This window comes from Triturus cristatus, chromosome 1_1 (genome assembly GCF_964204655.1).
Source record: "Triturus cristatus chromosome 1_1, aTriCri1.1, whole genome shotgun sequence".
NCBI classification, from domain to species: domain Eukaryota; kingdom Metazoa; phylum Chordata; class Amphibia; order Caudata; family Salamandridae; genus Triturus; species Triturus cristatus.
The window spans coordinates 8990081-9004190 of record NC_140579.1 but is presented as its reverse complement, the minus strand read 5'-3'; the positions used below and the strand labels follow the sequence as shown (position 1 = coordinate 9004190).

Sequence of the window (14110 nt, the reverse complement as noted above, 5' to 3'; positions counted from 1 at the left end):
TGGCACGCAAAGGGCTCACACATTGAGGAAATCAGCTCATATAAATACCTGGGTATTAAACTGAGCCGAAGTATGTCCTTTACAGATCAAAAAACAGATATAAAAGCAAAAGCCCAATCATTAATTTTTGCCTACAAACAAACAGCTGTATAAGAAACTGCGATGTCCTTCCCACAGTCACATTTTGAAAATAATGGCAGCACAACTACTCCCAACTCTGGCCTATGGCCTAGAAATATGGCATGGTCAAGAAATCGACATTATAAATGAGTTGCAGACAAAAGTATACAAAGCAGTTTTTAACCTTTCTATAGGAGCATCTCCAGCACAGATATGCTTGGAATTTGGCCTTCAGAATCCGAAATATCAAAGAAAAGCAACCTTTGCAAAATTGTACTGGAAATTCCGAGCATCAGAATCTGGATCTCTGAATAACCTATGCTGGACTGAAATAAGGTCCCAGTTTGATCAGAAAACCCCAAACACATGGGGCGAACATCTGAGTACAGCCCTGGACGTTTTAGACATCGATGAAGCTTGGAATAGTAAGATGGAAAGAACAGCATATAACAGAGTGTGCAATGCCACGGCCAAGAAATTATCCTTTATGGAAGACAAAAGTAGATTAACCAAACGTCAACATGCCTGGGCTGCAATAAACTCGTATACAAAGCTAAAACCGCAAGCCTATTTAGCGGCTCATTTTCGACTAACATTAAAAAAGAGGTTTATGCTGTACCGACTAGGAGATCATAACTCGAAGGACTTGGTACCTACCTGGAAAAGTAAACATCAAGTCGAAAATTGCCGTTTATGTGGCTACCGCACAGAATCCATATGCCACCTGATGCGCACTTGCCCTACAGTAAATGACGAAAGAAGGAAGTTTCTAAAAGTAATCTTAAATGAATTAAACATCCCCACCAGCAGGCAGGCCATAACAAGCTGGATGGGAGGCTCATAAAACATTTTAATTTGCCGTGGTGTAAAGTTCTTGACACTGGTTGATAACCTACTAAAAGCGGACTTGGAATAAATAATTGGGGCTGGAACAGAACTGGAAATTTTATAAAAATCGTAAACATTTTAAACAATGCATTACATTTTTGGAAATAGTATGCTTTTACATTTTGACTGTCTTAATTATTATTTCTTTTTGTATATTTTGTTTATTCTCACCAGCCTAACCTGGTGTCTCTGTTCCTAGTGGTACCAATCTAGTCGCTGATGACTTCGAGGACTTTGTGCACTAAGATGTGGAGGCGAAACTCAAAATTGGAGAGATAAAAAGTGGAGCAGAAAAATAGGCTTGTGGCTCAGAGCGCCATGTGCCAACTTTATTTTTGATTGTTTTAAGCAGCTGAAAGTCACTGGCAGGCCAGAGGCTGCTTCCGCTTGGAAGCTCAATCAGGCAGGACTAAAGGCTGGCAGCAGAGGTTCCTCTGCTAAGACAGAGGAGCGTTGCACCACTGCTCTCAGAAGAGTGGAAAAAGGAAAAATAAAATGATGATAGCGTTATTATCATTTTATTTTTCGTAACAGCTATGGGGCTGTGTTAGGGCGGGTGGGTGGGGCTGGGGTCACAGTAAGGAAAAGTGATTTGTGCACCATAAGTGCGCATGACAGTTTGGCCGGCCATCATGGGCCGGCCAAACAGTCATGCACACTTAGCATTTCTCCACCTGACTGTGTTTCACAACCAGGTAGAGAACATTTCCTAGGCTCTCAGGCACTGTCTGAGCAACCAAACAGGCTGTCTCAGACCAATCAAAATGCTGCTGTCATGCTGGTGACAGCAGCATCGTGATTGGCTTAGGGGAGCATGTGTGCTGCCGGGAGCCAAGAAGAGGACGGAGAAGATGTGGCCGTAATCAGGTAAGTAGTTTTTAAAAATGTTTTTTATTCCCCCCCCCGCACCACCATCTCCTTTCCGTAGCAAACGCCACTGGGCTGGTGATGTCTCACATGGAACTGAAGAGGAGGGACAGATAAATTAAAACAAGGAAATCCACACTAGATTCAACAGCATGTAAAAAGGAGAAGTGTGGGTGAAAAGGAGCCTTTGAGAAAGCCCACAAACCGATCATCGTTGCACAGTGGTTTCAGTGACATCAGTACAATATTTAAGGCTGTGAAGCTGGGCAAACTCATACTCAAGGGAGAGGGAGTCAAACATGTGGCAGGACCTCTGAATCGCAGCAAGATCTCCAAGCCAGTTACCATCACATATATCACCCTACCCAGACTGATTGAGCCTCATCTGGGAATTGGGCCACAAACGAATGCAAACAACACGGATGCTTGTATGTTATATAGTTCATATTGTATAGATGATAATGCATCAATAAAATCACAGCACAGAATGTTTAGTGACCGTTACTTCAACAATAATTTATCAAGTGTCAACACATTTGTCACTAATTCTATAAGAGCAGATAAATCCCTAAACATTGCTAAGGTAGGCCAAGATGTAAAGGCATGAGGCCTTTTCACTGGCTCACCATTTCCTATTTTTTTTTTAAAGTATCTTTATTAATGATACCACATTGTTATTAAAACCAAGTTACTCAATGGGCATATTGGGGGCATCAGGGAAATACGCCCTCTAGTGTCCAGAATCACAACCAAAGAATGAGTCCAACTTACATCACAAAGTCCTTGGGCACAAAAGGTCAAGAGTGTACGGGGTACTTATTCCAATACAGTAGTCAATATAATTCGAGCTGGCTTCCAGTACTGTCTTGAAAGACACCGTGAACATTACAGCTTAATTTCCTTCGGGTCGGAGCCCCTGCCCAGAATCCGATCCTGACTCACTAGTCACTGGCCCCTCAAGGGTTCTCCCAAGTCGCCATCACCTCCCTCCATTGACTGGCCGTTGAGTGCCTTCTCATGCCCTTAGATTCCTCTCAGCTGAGTGCCCTGCCTTCCGCTCGATCCCACATGACGACGTCCCTGTTCCAGGTCTCAAATGCAGGTCCCCTCTAGGATTTGCATTTCATCGCAATGCGACGTTTCGCCAGACCTAGCGCGAGATCCACTAGCCTATTACCTACTTTACGTTTTGGCGACCTGGGACTCACTATGTCCTACTTAATGGCCAAGATCAAACAATGCATGCTTTTGGCACCCCTCAGTTTAGATCTGCTACAGTTTGACATTTAAGTTGCACTCATCTGGAATAATATTCCTAGTTCTATTGCCTGGAGGTGCCTGCTGACTGCAAATTTTTTCTGATTCAGTTAGGCCAGACAGTAAGATAAGTATGTTGTTAAAGTCAGATGGGTAATGAGTAAACTGAATGGGGCTTTGAAGTAATTTGCTGCCAATATCTAAAAACAGCATTGTGTAGAATGAAAAAACACAAACAGGATTTCTCGTATATCCGTGCCAGTTCCAGCTCATTTGGCATCCTCAGCTAACTTGTTCAGCTTCTGTGAAAGTGCCATCACTGTGTCCAGAATGCGCTGGCGGTCGGCCTCCTCCAGACAAGCCCCGCAGCGTTGCTGAAACTTATCTGGATGCCAGAGAGCCTGCTGTCGGCGCAGGTAGCTCCGATAGGCTGGCATGTCCGTCATGTCAATGCCATGCGTGATGACGCTCACCATGTCCTCAATGCTGCCCCCACTACCACCTGGCCATGGGATGTCATGGTAATACAAGGGGCGGGAAGAGTCCTTGCTGAAGACACTGGCACAACGCCGCTCATACTGGCGCTTCTTGCTGTGTGCCAGCTCCTCGCGCAGCGCGTGAGCTCTCTGCTGGTAAAGCCGGTGCTCCTCCTCCAGCTTGCGGTGAAACTCTTTTTGTTGCTGCTGACGACGTTCTTTCTCAGCTGCTGCTGCTGCTTTTGCTCTTAGAATGGGATTGGCATGGCGTCGTTTTCTGTCATATTCTCTTGCCATGCGATCTGCCCAATCGAAGTGGCTTTCTGGCTCAGGATCGGTCCTCGAAAAGTCATCTGTGGCACACAAGAAAACCTACATAAGCGTCTGCATCAAAAGAAACATTTTTCAAACATTTGCTTAAGCTCTGATTTTACACTATACCATTCTATTATCCTAATGAATTATCATCTTTTTATGTTATTTTTAATTTAAATGGTTTGCACAGTCTATATCGCACTGTCACTTTACATCACAGCCCTCTTCTTTTAATAAACGCCTTTATGTAAAGAGGGCTGGAACTGAATCTATTTTAACGGTGTTTTAAGTCTCTATCTTTTACAGCTTGCTCCCGTCACTCGTGGGTAATGAGAATTTAATGTATTGATGGTTTTTATACTCTTAATTGATGCTTTTTGATAACTTGTATTGTTTTTATATAATGATGAATGCAAGATTGCGAACGCTTTCAAGATACCCGTTATCGAAATAAAGCTATTTTTTGACTGATTATATTTTGCTATAGTCTTCAATCCTGTATAGAGCTCATTGAAAAAAAATGTACTCAAGGAAAAGAAAGCTACTGAAAAAATACTTAAGGTAAGGACTGAGCAGTTTTCTTTTTTTTTTTAAATTTTCAAAACCTTTATTGAAAGTACTGAGCAGAGTTTACCTAGGCCCCATCTCTACAAATCTCTACAAATGCCTCCAAATCTTACCATCATATCGACCGAATGCCTCCTGGTATTCGTCCATGCACTCGCCAAAAAGCTTGTCCCGGAATCCCTGCTCCTCATTGCGTTTGAAGGTACCCTCATGTCCTACGCTACCAGACGGTTGGGGAGGGGGTACCTGGGATGGAGAAAACAAAACATACATATTACCTTAAAAATACAAAAAAGTGGTCTTTTATCAAGCCTACAGCTTCAAGACATCGAAGCACCAGATTAGCAAGTGAAGAGGACACATTAACATCTGCCCGTCTACTGCGCACCTCTCCTTCATGCCGTTCAGGGAATACTTTTTTTTTTTTTTGTTTTTAAAACAACTGTGGCTTACCAAAAGAGAGGAGCGTTGCTAACGCAGAGGACTTGTATATCAAATACAAGAGTTACAGGAGGAAAATAACTTTTTCATACCCCTTTGTCACAGTCTTTAATCCTAAAGCACTTGAAACAAATTAACAAAAAAAGACAGGTTCAGACGTAGTGAAATTGTGAACTCACAACAGTTATTACATGTGAACTGTAGAGAAGCCATGGAGAGACTTCTGCATGACCGTGTTGCGTAAACTTCAACAATGTAGTGTGGTGGGATTCGGGGGGTGGGGGGGGGGGGCATAGCCTGTTTTTCGCATTCAACACTGATGCATTGAACTGAGTTCACCTGTGTCACCCATGGGTGGCAAAGCAAGCCTTGTAGAACTATGCCAAAGTCACAGTTTATGAAACAGTTGGCACCCCTTGTAGGGCTCGTATCTTACAGTAATGCTTTGAGTAGTTCTTTCACTTTCACACACACGTGAACCATTACTGCGTCATAACGGAGACATCCATAGTAATCATTGTTACCTCCTAAAGGAGCACCTATTTCCATAGGTTTGTCAAGCTTGACTTTTAAAAGGTTATTCCTCATTCTGTGGGTTTTCTAATTCTTTGATTCCAATTTCTATTGAACACGTTCACCATGGCGGCAACTATTATCATATGGGCCAATTAAAGGGAAGCAGTTACTCAGCATCTCAAAGCTCGAGGTGTCCCTGATGAAAGGGGGCAGTTACTTTTGTAATAGCTGCACACGCGGCGTATACCTTTGAGACATTTTACTCATGTGTCGAGTTTGAGTCTATCAATGCTGCTTCAGGGCAGTTTGTGCCCATACAGTGGTAGACCCACTGGCACATTATAGGGCTGTACAAGATTTGGAAATCTCTTTGACTTACCAGGAACACCAGAACTGATCTACTGGTCAAATGCCACAAATGCACAGAAATGTTGGTTTGGGCCTCTACGCAATTAAGGGGCTAAGTGGCCGGTGGTTGGCTACATGCCCGTTCCTCACCCCGACAACCCAACTCTTGCTGAGGTGTTCAGGTTTTAAACTATACAAAAGTCTTATACAGGAAGCTGGTAGAGTTCTTACAAAGTACTGTGAGCTCCAGACCTGCTCTTGCAGCAGGACCAGCTGCTCCTACCCAAGTACAAACCATTAGTCCACAGACTAATAATGTTAACATTTCCCATGAAGTGTGATGAAATGGCCTTCTCGACTGCTCACAAGACCAATCCACTGGAGGCAGTGTACTTGTATACTACACCCCAAGACAAACATAAAATGCTAACTATGTGTCTTCCTTTCGGAATGGTGCCACCCGTAGAGGTGTTTAATACCTGGGAAAGCATCTTTGCATACATGGTATCCCTTCCTTGGCAATTCTCCCTGACCTGAAATATTTAAGTAGGTACAGAATGACCACGAAGCTGCATCAGCTCTGGATTTTGCAATGAAGTTAATGGAGAACTTTTCAACAGTCTCCTCTATCATCCTGAACAACATTAAAGGAGAAGCCTTTGTTCTGACCATACTCTAGAGACTGGAAGCGGTTCCAGTTCAATACTGAGATCGGAAACTAACGAAAACAATCGCAGAAGTTTATACCTCTATAGAGTGTGTTACCTTAGGTACACTGGCCATTAAAACACATTTGAAGCCTAAAAATTGCACTGAGGACTCTGTTAAATAGAAATCTGCAACAGAAGGGAAGAAGAAAATGAGGGAACAAGAGAAAAGAACAGACTGGATTACCCGGTTCCCTGGAATCCAGCAGGGTAATTACAATTTAAGAGACCACAAAAAGAAATTAAAAACCTGAACGTATCAGTATTCTGGTAGCCGTGCTTCACGTTCTTTTCAGGACCCTGAGGGTAAACGAACAGAGAGGGGAGTTGAATTGAGTACCGATGAAAAGAGGCAAGGTGCTTTGCCCAGATAATCACACAAGATTCTGCCAGAGATGGTTTCACCTACTACCAGGGCACTTCGAAGATCCTACAACTTGCATGCTGCTGATAAAGCAGAGTCCCGGAGGAAGGCCGTTACCGCAGCGCATGTTTGTCCTTTGCAGGGAAGACTGTCTTCACGCCTCCATTGATAACGGCAGCTCTTGCTGTCAACAAAGTATGCAGTGCATCTCTCCTCCCTAAGAAACTCTAGACGGCAAGTTGTTCTACCTTCCATGTTCACCCAATGCAATGCGGCGCATAGAAGTAGGTTTTCCGGTATAAGGTTTTAAATGACATCTAAAAGATGTTGGAAGTTTTCATTTTAGTCTTGTTGCTCATAACGTGAATTCTTGTTTTTTCTATTATATCCTGTTATTTTGCTTTAGATATGCTGAGAAACCGGTTCACCCTGTTGTAATCAATGCTTTTAGTCAAAAGTGCCTATTCTTCTTCGTGCAGTGCCTGTGTGGTATTGTGAATAACAAAATAGGTTTGTTTCTGTTACGACAGAGCCCCTGATCCCGTTGAAGGAATTGTTAGCAATAACTCTACTTCAACAATGTACTGGGTAGAGTTCTTCAGAGCTACAATAACCGGTCTTTCACATTCAGTGCTGATGCTTTGAACTGAGTTCACCTATGTCACCCAAGGGTGGTGTGAGAAAGTGCCATCTTTCTTGCATGGTATGCCCCCACTTTTTGCTAAATTGCTGAATGTACTTCGATTGAGTGTACCCTGGGTTCCTGCCAATCAGGTGCCCAGGGCCTATGTTCCTTCCTTAAACCACACAAACCCCAAATTGGCAAACCCTAGCCACATGTCAGCCCCTAGTAAATGGTACCCTAGGTACCCAGGGCCTTGTGACCAGGGAAGGCCTCTAAGGGCTGCAGCACTCATTGTGCCACCCTCAGAGGCCCTGTACCCTTACACACACACACTGCCCTTGCAGGCTGAGTGTCTGGGTGCAGGACAAAACAAAGAGTCGACATGGCACACATCACTGTGTACCATGCCCATCACCTACACTGCCAAGGCATATGTCAGCCACCCCTCTAGCTGGGTGCATTACGCCTATGGTGTGGGCACAGGAGCAGGAGCCCTGTGCCCCTACAGTACCCAGGTCCATTCCTGGGCACTGTAAGTGCAGTGCTGTCATTTAAGAATACATGGTGCTGAGAGCTTGTCAAACACGAGCTCCACAGCACCATATTGGCAACACTGAAGCCTGGGAAGTTTGGTATCAAACTTCTCAGCACATTGAACCCACACTGATGCCATTGTAGGATTTAATGTACTAAGCACCCCAGAGGGCATCTTAGAAGATGCCCCCTTACAGCTAACTTGCAATCCACGTCTGCTCTGAGGCTGCCCAGGCTGCCACACAGCAGACACGTTGCTGGACCCCTGGGTGGGAGAGCCCCTGCTCTCCCGGGCCTGCAACAATGCACATCCTGGGTGAGGTGAGAAATCTCCTCCCCCAGGATGAGCAAAGGGAAGCTTCAAAGGCATGCCGCCAGTTGGAGTTTCCCCAGGCCACTGCAACCCCCCACTCTGGCGGGAAGCTTGGCCGGAAACCCCATACAAGGACAGGGGATGTGCCAGCCTGCCCACCCCACCCCTCAGGTGGGGGAGGCGAGGTGAAGCACATCTCCGGGCTCTCGCCATCTTGAAGATGGGAGGCCCTACCCTATCAGGATCAAGCTACTGCCCCCCTCCCACAGGAGAGAGGCAGGATAGGGGGTGTACCCACCCCAGGACAAGGACCCATTGGTCCCTGGCCTTCACCTACCTGTAACGCCCCTAAATCTAGTATTTAGGGGCCCCCTGAACCTTCCTTCCTCAGATTCCAGATAGAAAAACGACAAGAAGAGCAAGAAGAACAAAGACCTGCCCTGCAGCTGCTAAAAAGAGAAGAAGACACCAACTGCTTTGGCCCCAGCCCTACCGGCCTGTCGACTCTCGAACCTGCACCAGCGCGGCATCCCACGTGGCCAGCAACCTCACCAACCCCGGAGGACCTGGCTACCTTTTAGCTCTAAGCCCCTGGGACTCCCACGAGTAGAGGCTCTACTCAAGAAACCTACTTGCTATCCCTGGCACCAGCCCGGGACCGCGGACCCAACACACTCTGCACCAGCCAAGCCTGGCCAGTGCCGGAGTGGACAAAGACCCAGAGGACGACCCCACGGCGACTGTGACCCAGAGTCCGGCACCCAAGGACCCCCCTCGACATCCCGGAAGAAGCCTGCAGCCTCAGAACCAAGTGCCACCCCAGCCGCGATCAACCAGAGGGTAAGATTCCCGACGTCAAAAGGCACCCCTGCACCCGGCGCCCTGCGACCCCCTGTGCCCAATCCCGGGGTACCCACCTAACCTACAACTACCCAACTTACCTCTCGAAGTGGTGGTGGCACCTGAAACATCCTCGTCCCCGAGCCTGCAGCCTCTTTCCAAACCGGAACATTCCCATTGATTTCCATTGAGCGCCCTAAGGCTCAAAAGCACCCTGCACCCAGCCGCCCGAGTGGCCCTGGCAGTGCCCTCTCTACACTAACCTACTTCCCCACTTGCCCTGAGTAAGTGACCAGGAGCCCAGCTCCCACAGCCGCGTGGCTTGCCAGACAGCAGCCACCAACCAAGGCCCCCCTATCCCTCATAGGATAACATTGGGCCCAACTCTCTCTGCACCCGGCCGTCCTGAAACCGCTGAGGGTGAACCAACTGTACCTACCTGACACTGGGGGACCCCTGAGTCCATGCCCGGAATTTCAACACTACCAGTCGAGTACTTACCCTTAAACCGCTAACTTCATTTTCCTCATAGGGTAACATTGACTGGCTTTTTCTTCAAAAATCTTCTAAGTGTGAACTTTTCAAAACTGCAAAAATTCACCAAAAATCAGCCAAGTGACAAAAACGAATTTACTCACCTGCTCCTAGGTGAGCTCCCAGTGCTGGATCTTGGTGCCCAGCCCTGACTCTGAAAAGTGTTCACAACTATACTTACTTCTAACTCATTTTTCCCCCATAGGAAACCATTGTCTGCTTTTCTGTGAAATTTCTTCTAAGTGTCTACTTTTGCAAATTTGAAATATTCTTTTAAAATCGTACCATTTCTGCAAACGAAATTACTTACCTGCTTTTGATAAGGACCCCAGTCCTGGGTCTAGGCACCCAGTCCTGGATTACTAAAGTAACGATAAAGTACTCTACCTGCAATTTGAATTTCTTGCCATAGAGATCCATTGAATGTTTTCTGTGAAATATTTTCTAAGTGCTAACTTTTGAAATAGCTAAATATTATTTAAAAATCATTACAGTTATTAAGTCGACTTTCATCACTTGATTCTGAATACTGACCCCAGGCTGGTTCTAGGATCCAGACCTGGAATTCCAAAAGTAATCTGAAAAGTAATTTATTACAAATAACCTGAATTTACCATTGAGCTCAATGCATTGTTATGTTTAGGAAATAGGATTGTTTATTGCAACCAACTGTGACTGTTTACACAAATTTATTGCTTGAAACAAAAGTATTTATATTCAACCTCTCATTCTGAGAAAGTATATTTTTACCCCCTTGTGGTTCTAAAAATAAAACAAGCATATATTTTATATATACAAATCATTGGCCTAGAGTTCAGTTATTGAGTGTGTGAAACCATTTGCTGACTGAGTGTGTACAATAAATGCTTTACACTGTCCTCTGGTACTGCCTTACTGCTCGACCAAGCTACCACTTTTGAGAGTAAGGTCATACCTAACTTTGACCTCTATCAGCCTCTGGGGGACTGTGGACTCTGTACACCCTGTACCTATTAGGGAACAGTATATACAGAGCCACTTTCTCACAGGTGGGAAAGCAAACCTTGTTGAAGTTTATGCAACAACAGTGGCTCACTTGTCTGCCCAACATGTGTCCATGATCAAGGTAGGTTTTCAGAAAAGGACTGAAAGGAAGGGACCCAAGCGGGGTTCGCCACCTTGAGTTACAGGTAAACAAATTCTAGATAAGTTTTAAAGAGTTGATAGGCCAAATTTGTATTTAGTATTTTAGTTTACAGGTGGTGGCACTCGGTACCAAGTTATTTATCTAGCGGAGGCTCCAGGTTTAGGACAGTTAGGTATTGAGGAGTCGCTCATGAGTCTTCCCTCTAGATGCACATTTTTTGTGGAAACCCACTGCTTCTAGGTCAGCTGTTGAAACCTTCGTTTAGAAGGTCACCATTTCTAGGGCATAGGTGAATTGCACGCCTGGCTCTTGCAGCTGGATGCCTTTCAACATCTTAACAACAAACTTTGCTTCGCTAAGAACAAAAGCGCACATGGTAGTGCTTTGGATAGAACCCTACTGACAGAACACTTCTTAGTTATAAACTATAAATGTTAAAGGGATAATTGGAGGAATCTGTGTCATGTTAGACGAGTTATTATTGAATGCCTCCAGGAGACTATAATAGAATATCGTGATAGAAGGCATATTCGAAAATGGGTTTCAAAAAAGTAATCTGTAGAGAGCAAAGGACATCCATGGCAATTATAATGCATTTTATAAGCATAACCTGCAGTAAGGTAGACACAAAGGGTTGATGGGAGATAGTTATAGCGCGTATAAGCTTGTCAGTTTATAAAATATGGTCACTATATGGCCTTAATGAGCATATGCCTGATATGTTGAAAGGGATTATTTGTACTTTGATAACCGCCAACCATTTTGATGAAACAAACATTGGAGCGCTCAGACTTATGGAAAGACACCATAGACTTAAAATCGGTCTGGGGTACTAGAGAATGGCAAGTTCAGGGAACAGAAGCTTTATTTAGGGCGTGCCTTATCCCTCAACAGATCATGTTTTTGAAGGAGACAGTGCAACAGACGTCCTCCCTTGGACTAGCCAAGAATAAAGACTTGCACACCTCGGCTGCCAACACCATCACTAACCGAGGGTAATGAAACATCACAAGAAGAGGTTACATTAGATGTCCTCCTACCATCCAATAGATCAGATCCTGATTGAAAGAAATGGTTGATTTGGCCTGCAGATACCAATGGTTGTCAGGAAAGATGCATGGGTAAAACCGAAAGGTTTAGTATCCATAGGCCATATCCACGTTATGTACAGAGACAACATCCAGGGGTAGTGATGACAGAGTGTTGGGAAGTTGTGCCTTAACCCGTTCCGTGCTCATGACGGAACCACTCCGTCATGAGCCACGGGCGCCGTGTGCTCATGACGGAGTGGTTCCGTCATGCTGCGGCCGTTGGCGGCCGCTCCGCCCACGCGGCGCTAATTCCCCGCCTGTGCGGGCGATTAGCGCCGTGGGCGGAGTCATGACGGAACCACTCCGTCATGAGCACAGCTCACCCGTGACTCATGACGGAGTGGTTCCGTCATGAGCACGGCGCCGCCGCTGTGCCCCCAAACCCCCCCCCCCCAGCGCCGCGGCGGAATTCCTGCCGCGGCGAAGGGGTTAATTGGCTAAAACCTCAACACTGACAGAAGTGAAACAACACTTATTCCTACTCACACAGGGACATGGATCTCAGGGATTTTTTACTAGGTCCCAGGAAACCACGCCAAAAACGTTTCATATATGCTGGCATTTATGCTGCCTCCAATGAAATTTGGAAAATATACCAACAAGAGGCCGCAGAAAGAATAAGGGAAATAGAACTATTAACTAAAATCTCTAGCAGTGGTAGACATTGGGTTAACAACTAGACCTCCAGGATATATTCCTTAGGCAACATTGTATCTTTTGTGATAGACATACTAGAACAGGATTTGGCCATATTACAACACGGGGAATCTCAGTTATGTTCTATTATGTTATTGAGCTGGACGCTGCAATCTTTGCGTGCAGGCTATGTGCCTTGGCGTTTCATCAACAGTACGTCTCTGTTTTCTGAATACAATCTAACAGATAGAAATGGCACAAAGGGGAGCAAGATATACAACGCTGCGTTTCGAGAAACTGGATAGATTACCATTTACTTGACTGTCTTCTATCTGCTACGCAATGGACGTCCCAGTCAACAAGTAGATGGAAAAAGCGCTCCTGGAGCGGAAATACCGTGACCGCATGGTACAACATTTAGGCATGCCTCGCCTAAGAGAAATAAGTGCATCTTGGTTCCTGTCATTTCGACCTGTCTGGATGGACTGCATCTTACCTATCCTCTGATGCCTGTTTTATGGAGAAGAATGCATGGTAGACCTTTGTTTGATACTCCCGTCATGTGCGCAACCGGACGTGAATGCTCTACTGGAACAGATAACTGTACCATCCCATTACTTTCGTAGTACTGCTCACCATATATCTATGCTACTGTCTAATGGTTGTTACAGCACATCTATTTTACACAATAACAACTGTTCAATAAATCTTTATTGAAACGCCCAGACTGTTTAGTCTGTGTATCTCTGATACCAACTAAGTGAGCACAAGTGACTGAGCGAAAAGTAGTATATTGTTTCCACAAGTCTGAACGATCAGGGTAGTCATGTTCTGAGGTTGCCTGAAACTATTCTCTCCCCGATAAGAGGAGATTCTAGTGGCACTGTGAGCAAGCTAATGCAAACAGGTTAACATATCTGGTGGGGGTGCTCGGAACCAGTCTGCCACCAAACCCACAGTTTGTTATCCGAACGCGCAGATCCTGTACATGATATATAGGAACTACACGACAATGATCAGAAGGAGACATGCAACAGAAAGAGGTGCTATTCACCAAATGAGGTCTAAGATCTCTGCCAAACGTTTGAATGAGGTTGGGGCAAAATAAGAAACTCTAAATTAAGCGGTAAGATCAGCACAATATTAGCTGATGTAACAAAGTGGGTGACACCTCCTAGCACAAGCATATTGTCTACAATGGAGGAAGAAGCCTAATAAATGCTTCACAGAAAAAAACTGAACATATTTCTGATATATCAAAGTTTATATACCACACTGAATATAAGGGAGAGGCAGGAAAAATAGACCTTCCTGGTCAAGCAGACCCTTTCTAGAGGTAGCTAGTTTAATAGCTCCACCTAGTTTATTTGAACTTTTAAAAAAAACTAGTAATATTCAAACTGATAATGGAGCGGGTTTGGGCTGTGTACCAGGGAATTAAACACAAAATGAATACATGTATTCACATCTCTGTTCTATATTCTGATTGAACACATCATAGATTCTGGGAATATACCAGAATTGGGAGAACTTTCAAAAATAAAT

The 14110-nt window shown here is 44.9% G+C and overlaps 1 protein-coding gene across 10 annotated transcripts in view; it reads right to left on the bottom strand.

The window, feature by feature from the left end:
- Positions 1-2301: 2301 nt before the first annotated feature.
- The window catches only part of LOC146869102 (NF-kappa-B inhibitor-like protein 1), a 78822-nt gene continuing 67013 nt past the window's right edge, over positions 2302-14110 (bottom strand). For all 10 annotated transcript variants that reach the window (XM_085606144.1, XM_085608623.1, XM_085608506.1 and 7 more), the window contains 2 exons: positions 4604-4736; positions 2302-3961 (listed from right to left, as the gene is read on the bottom strand). In XM_085606144.1, coding sequence (XP_085462270.1) covers positions 3402-3961; positions 4604-4736 — 693 coding nt within the window. In that variant the 3' untranslated portion in view covers positions 2302-3401. The remainder of the gene's footprint in view (positions 3962-4603; positions 4737-14110) is intronic.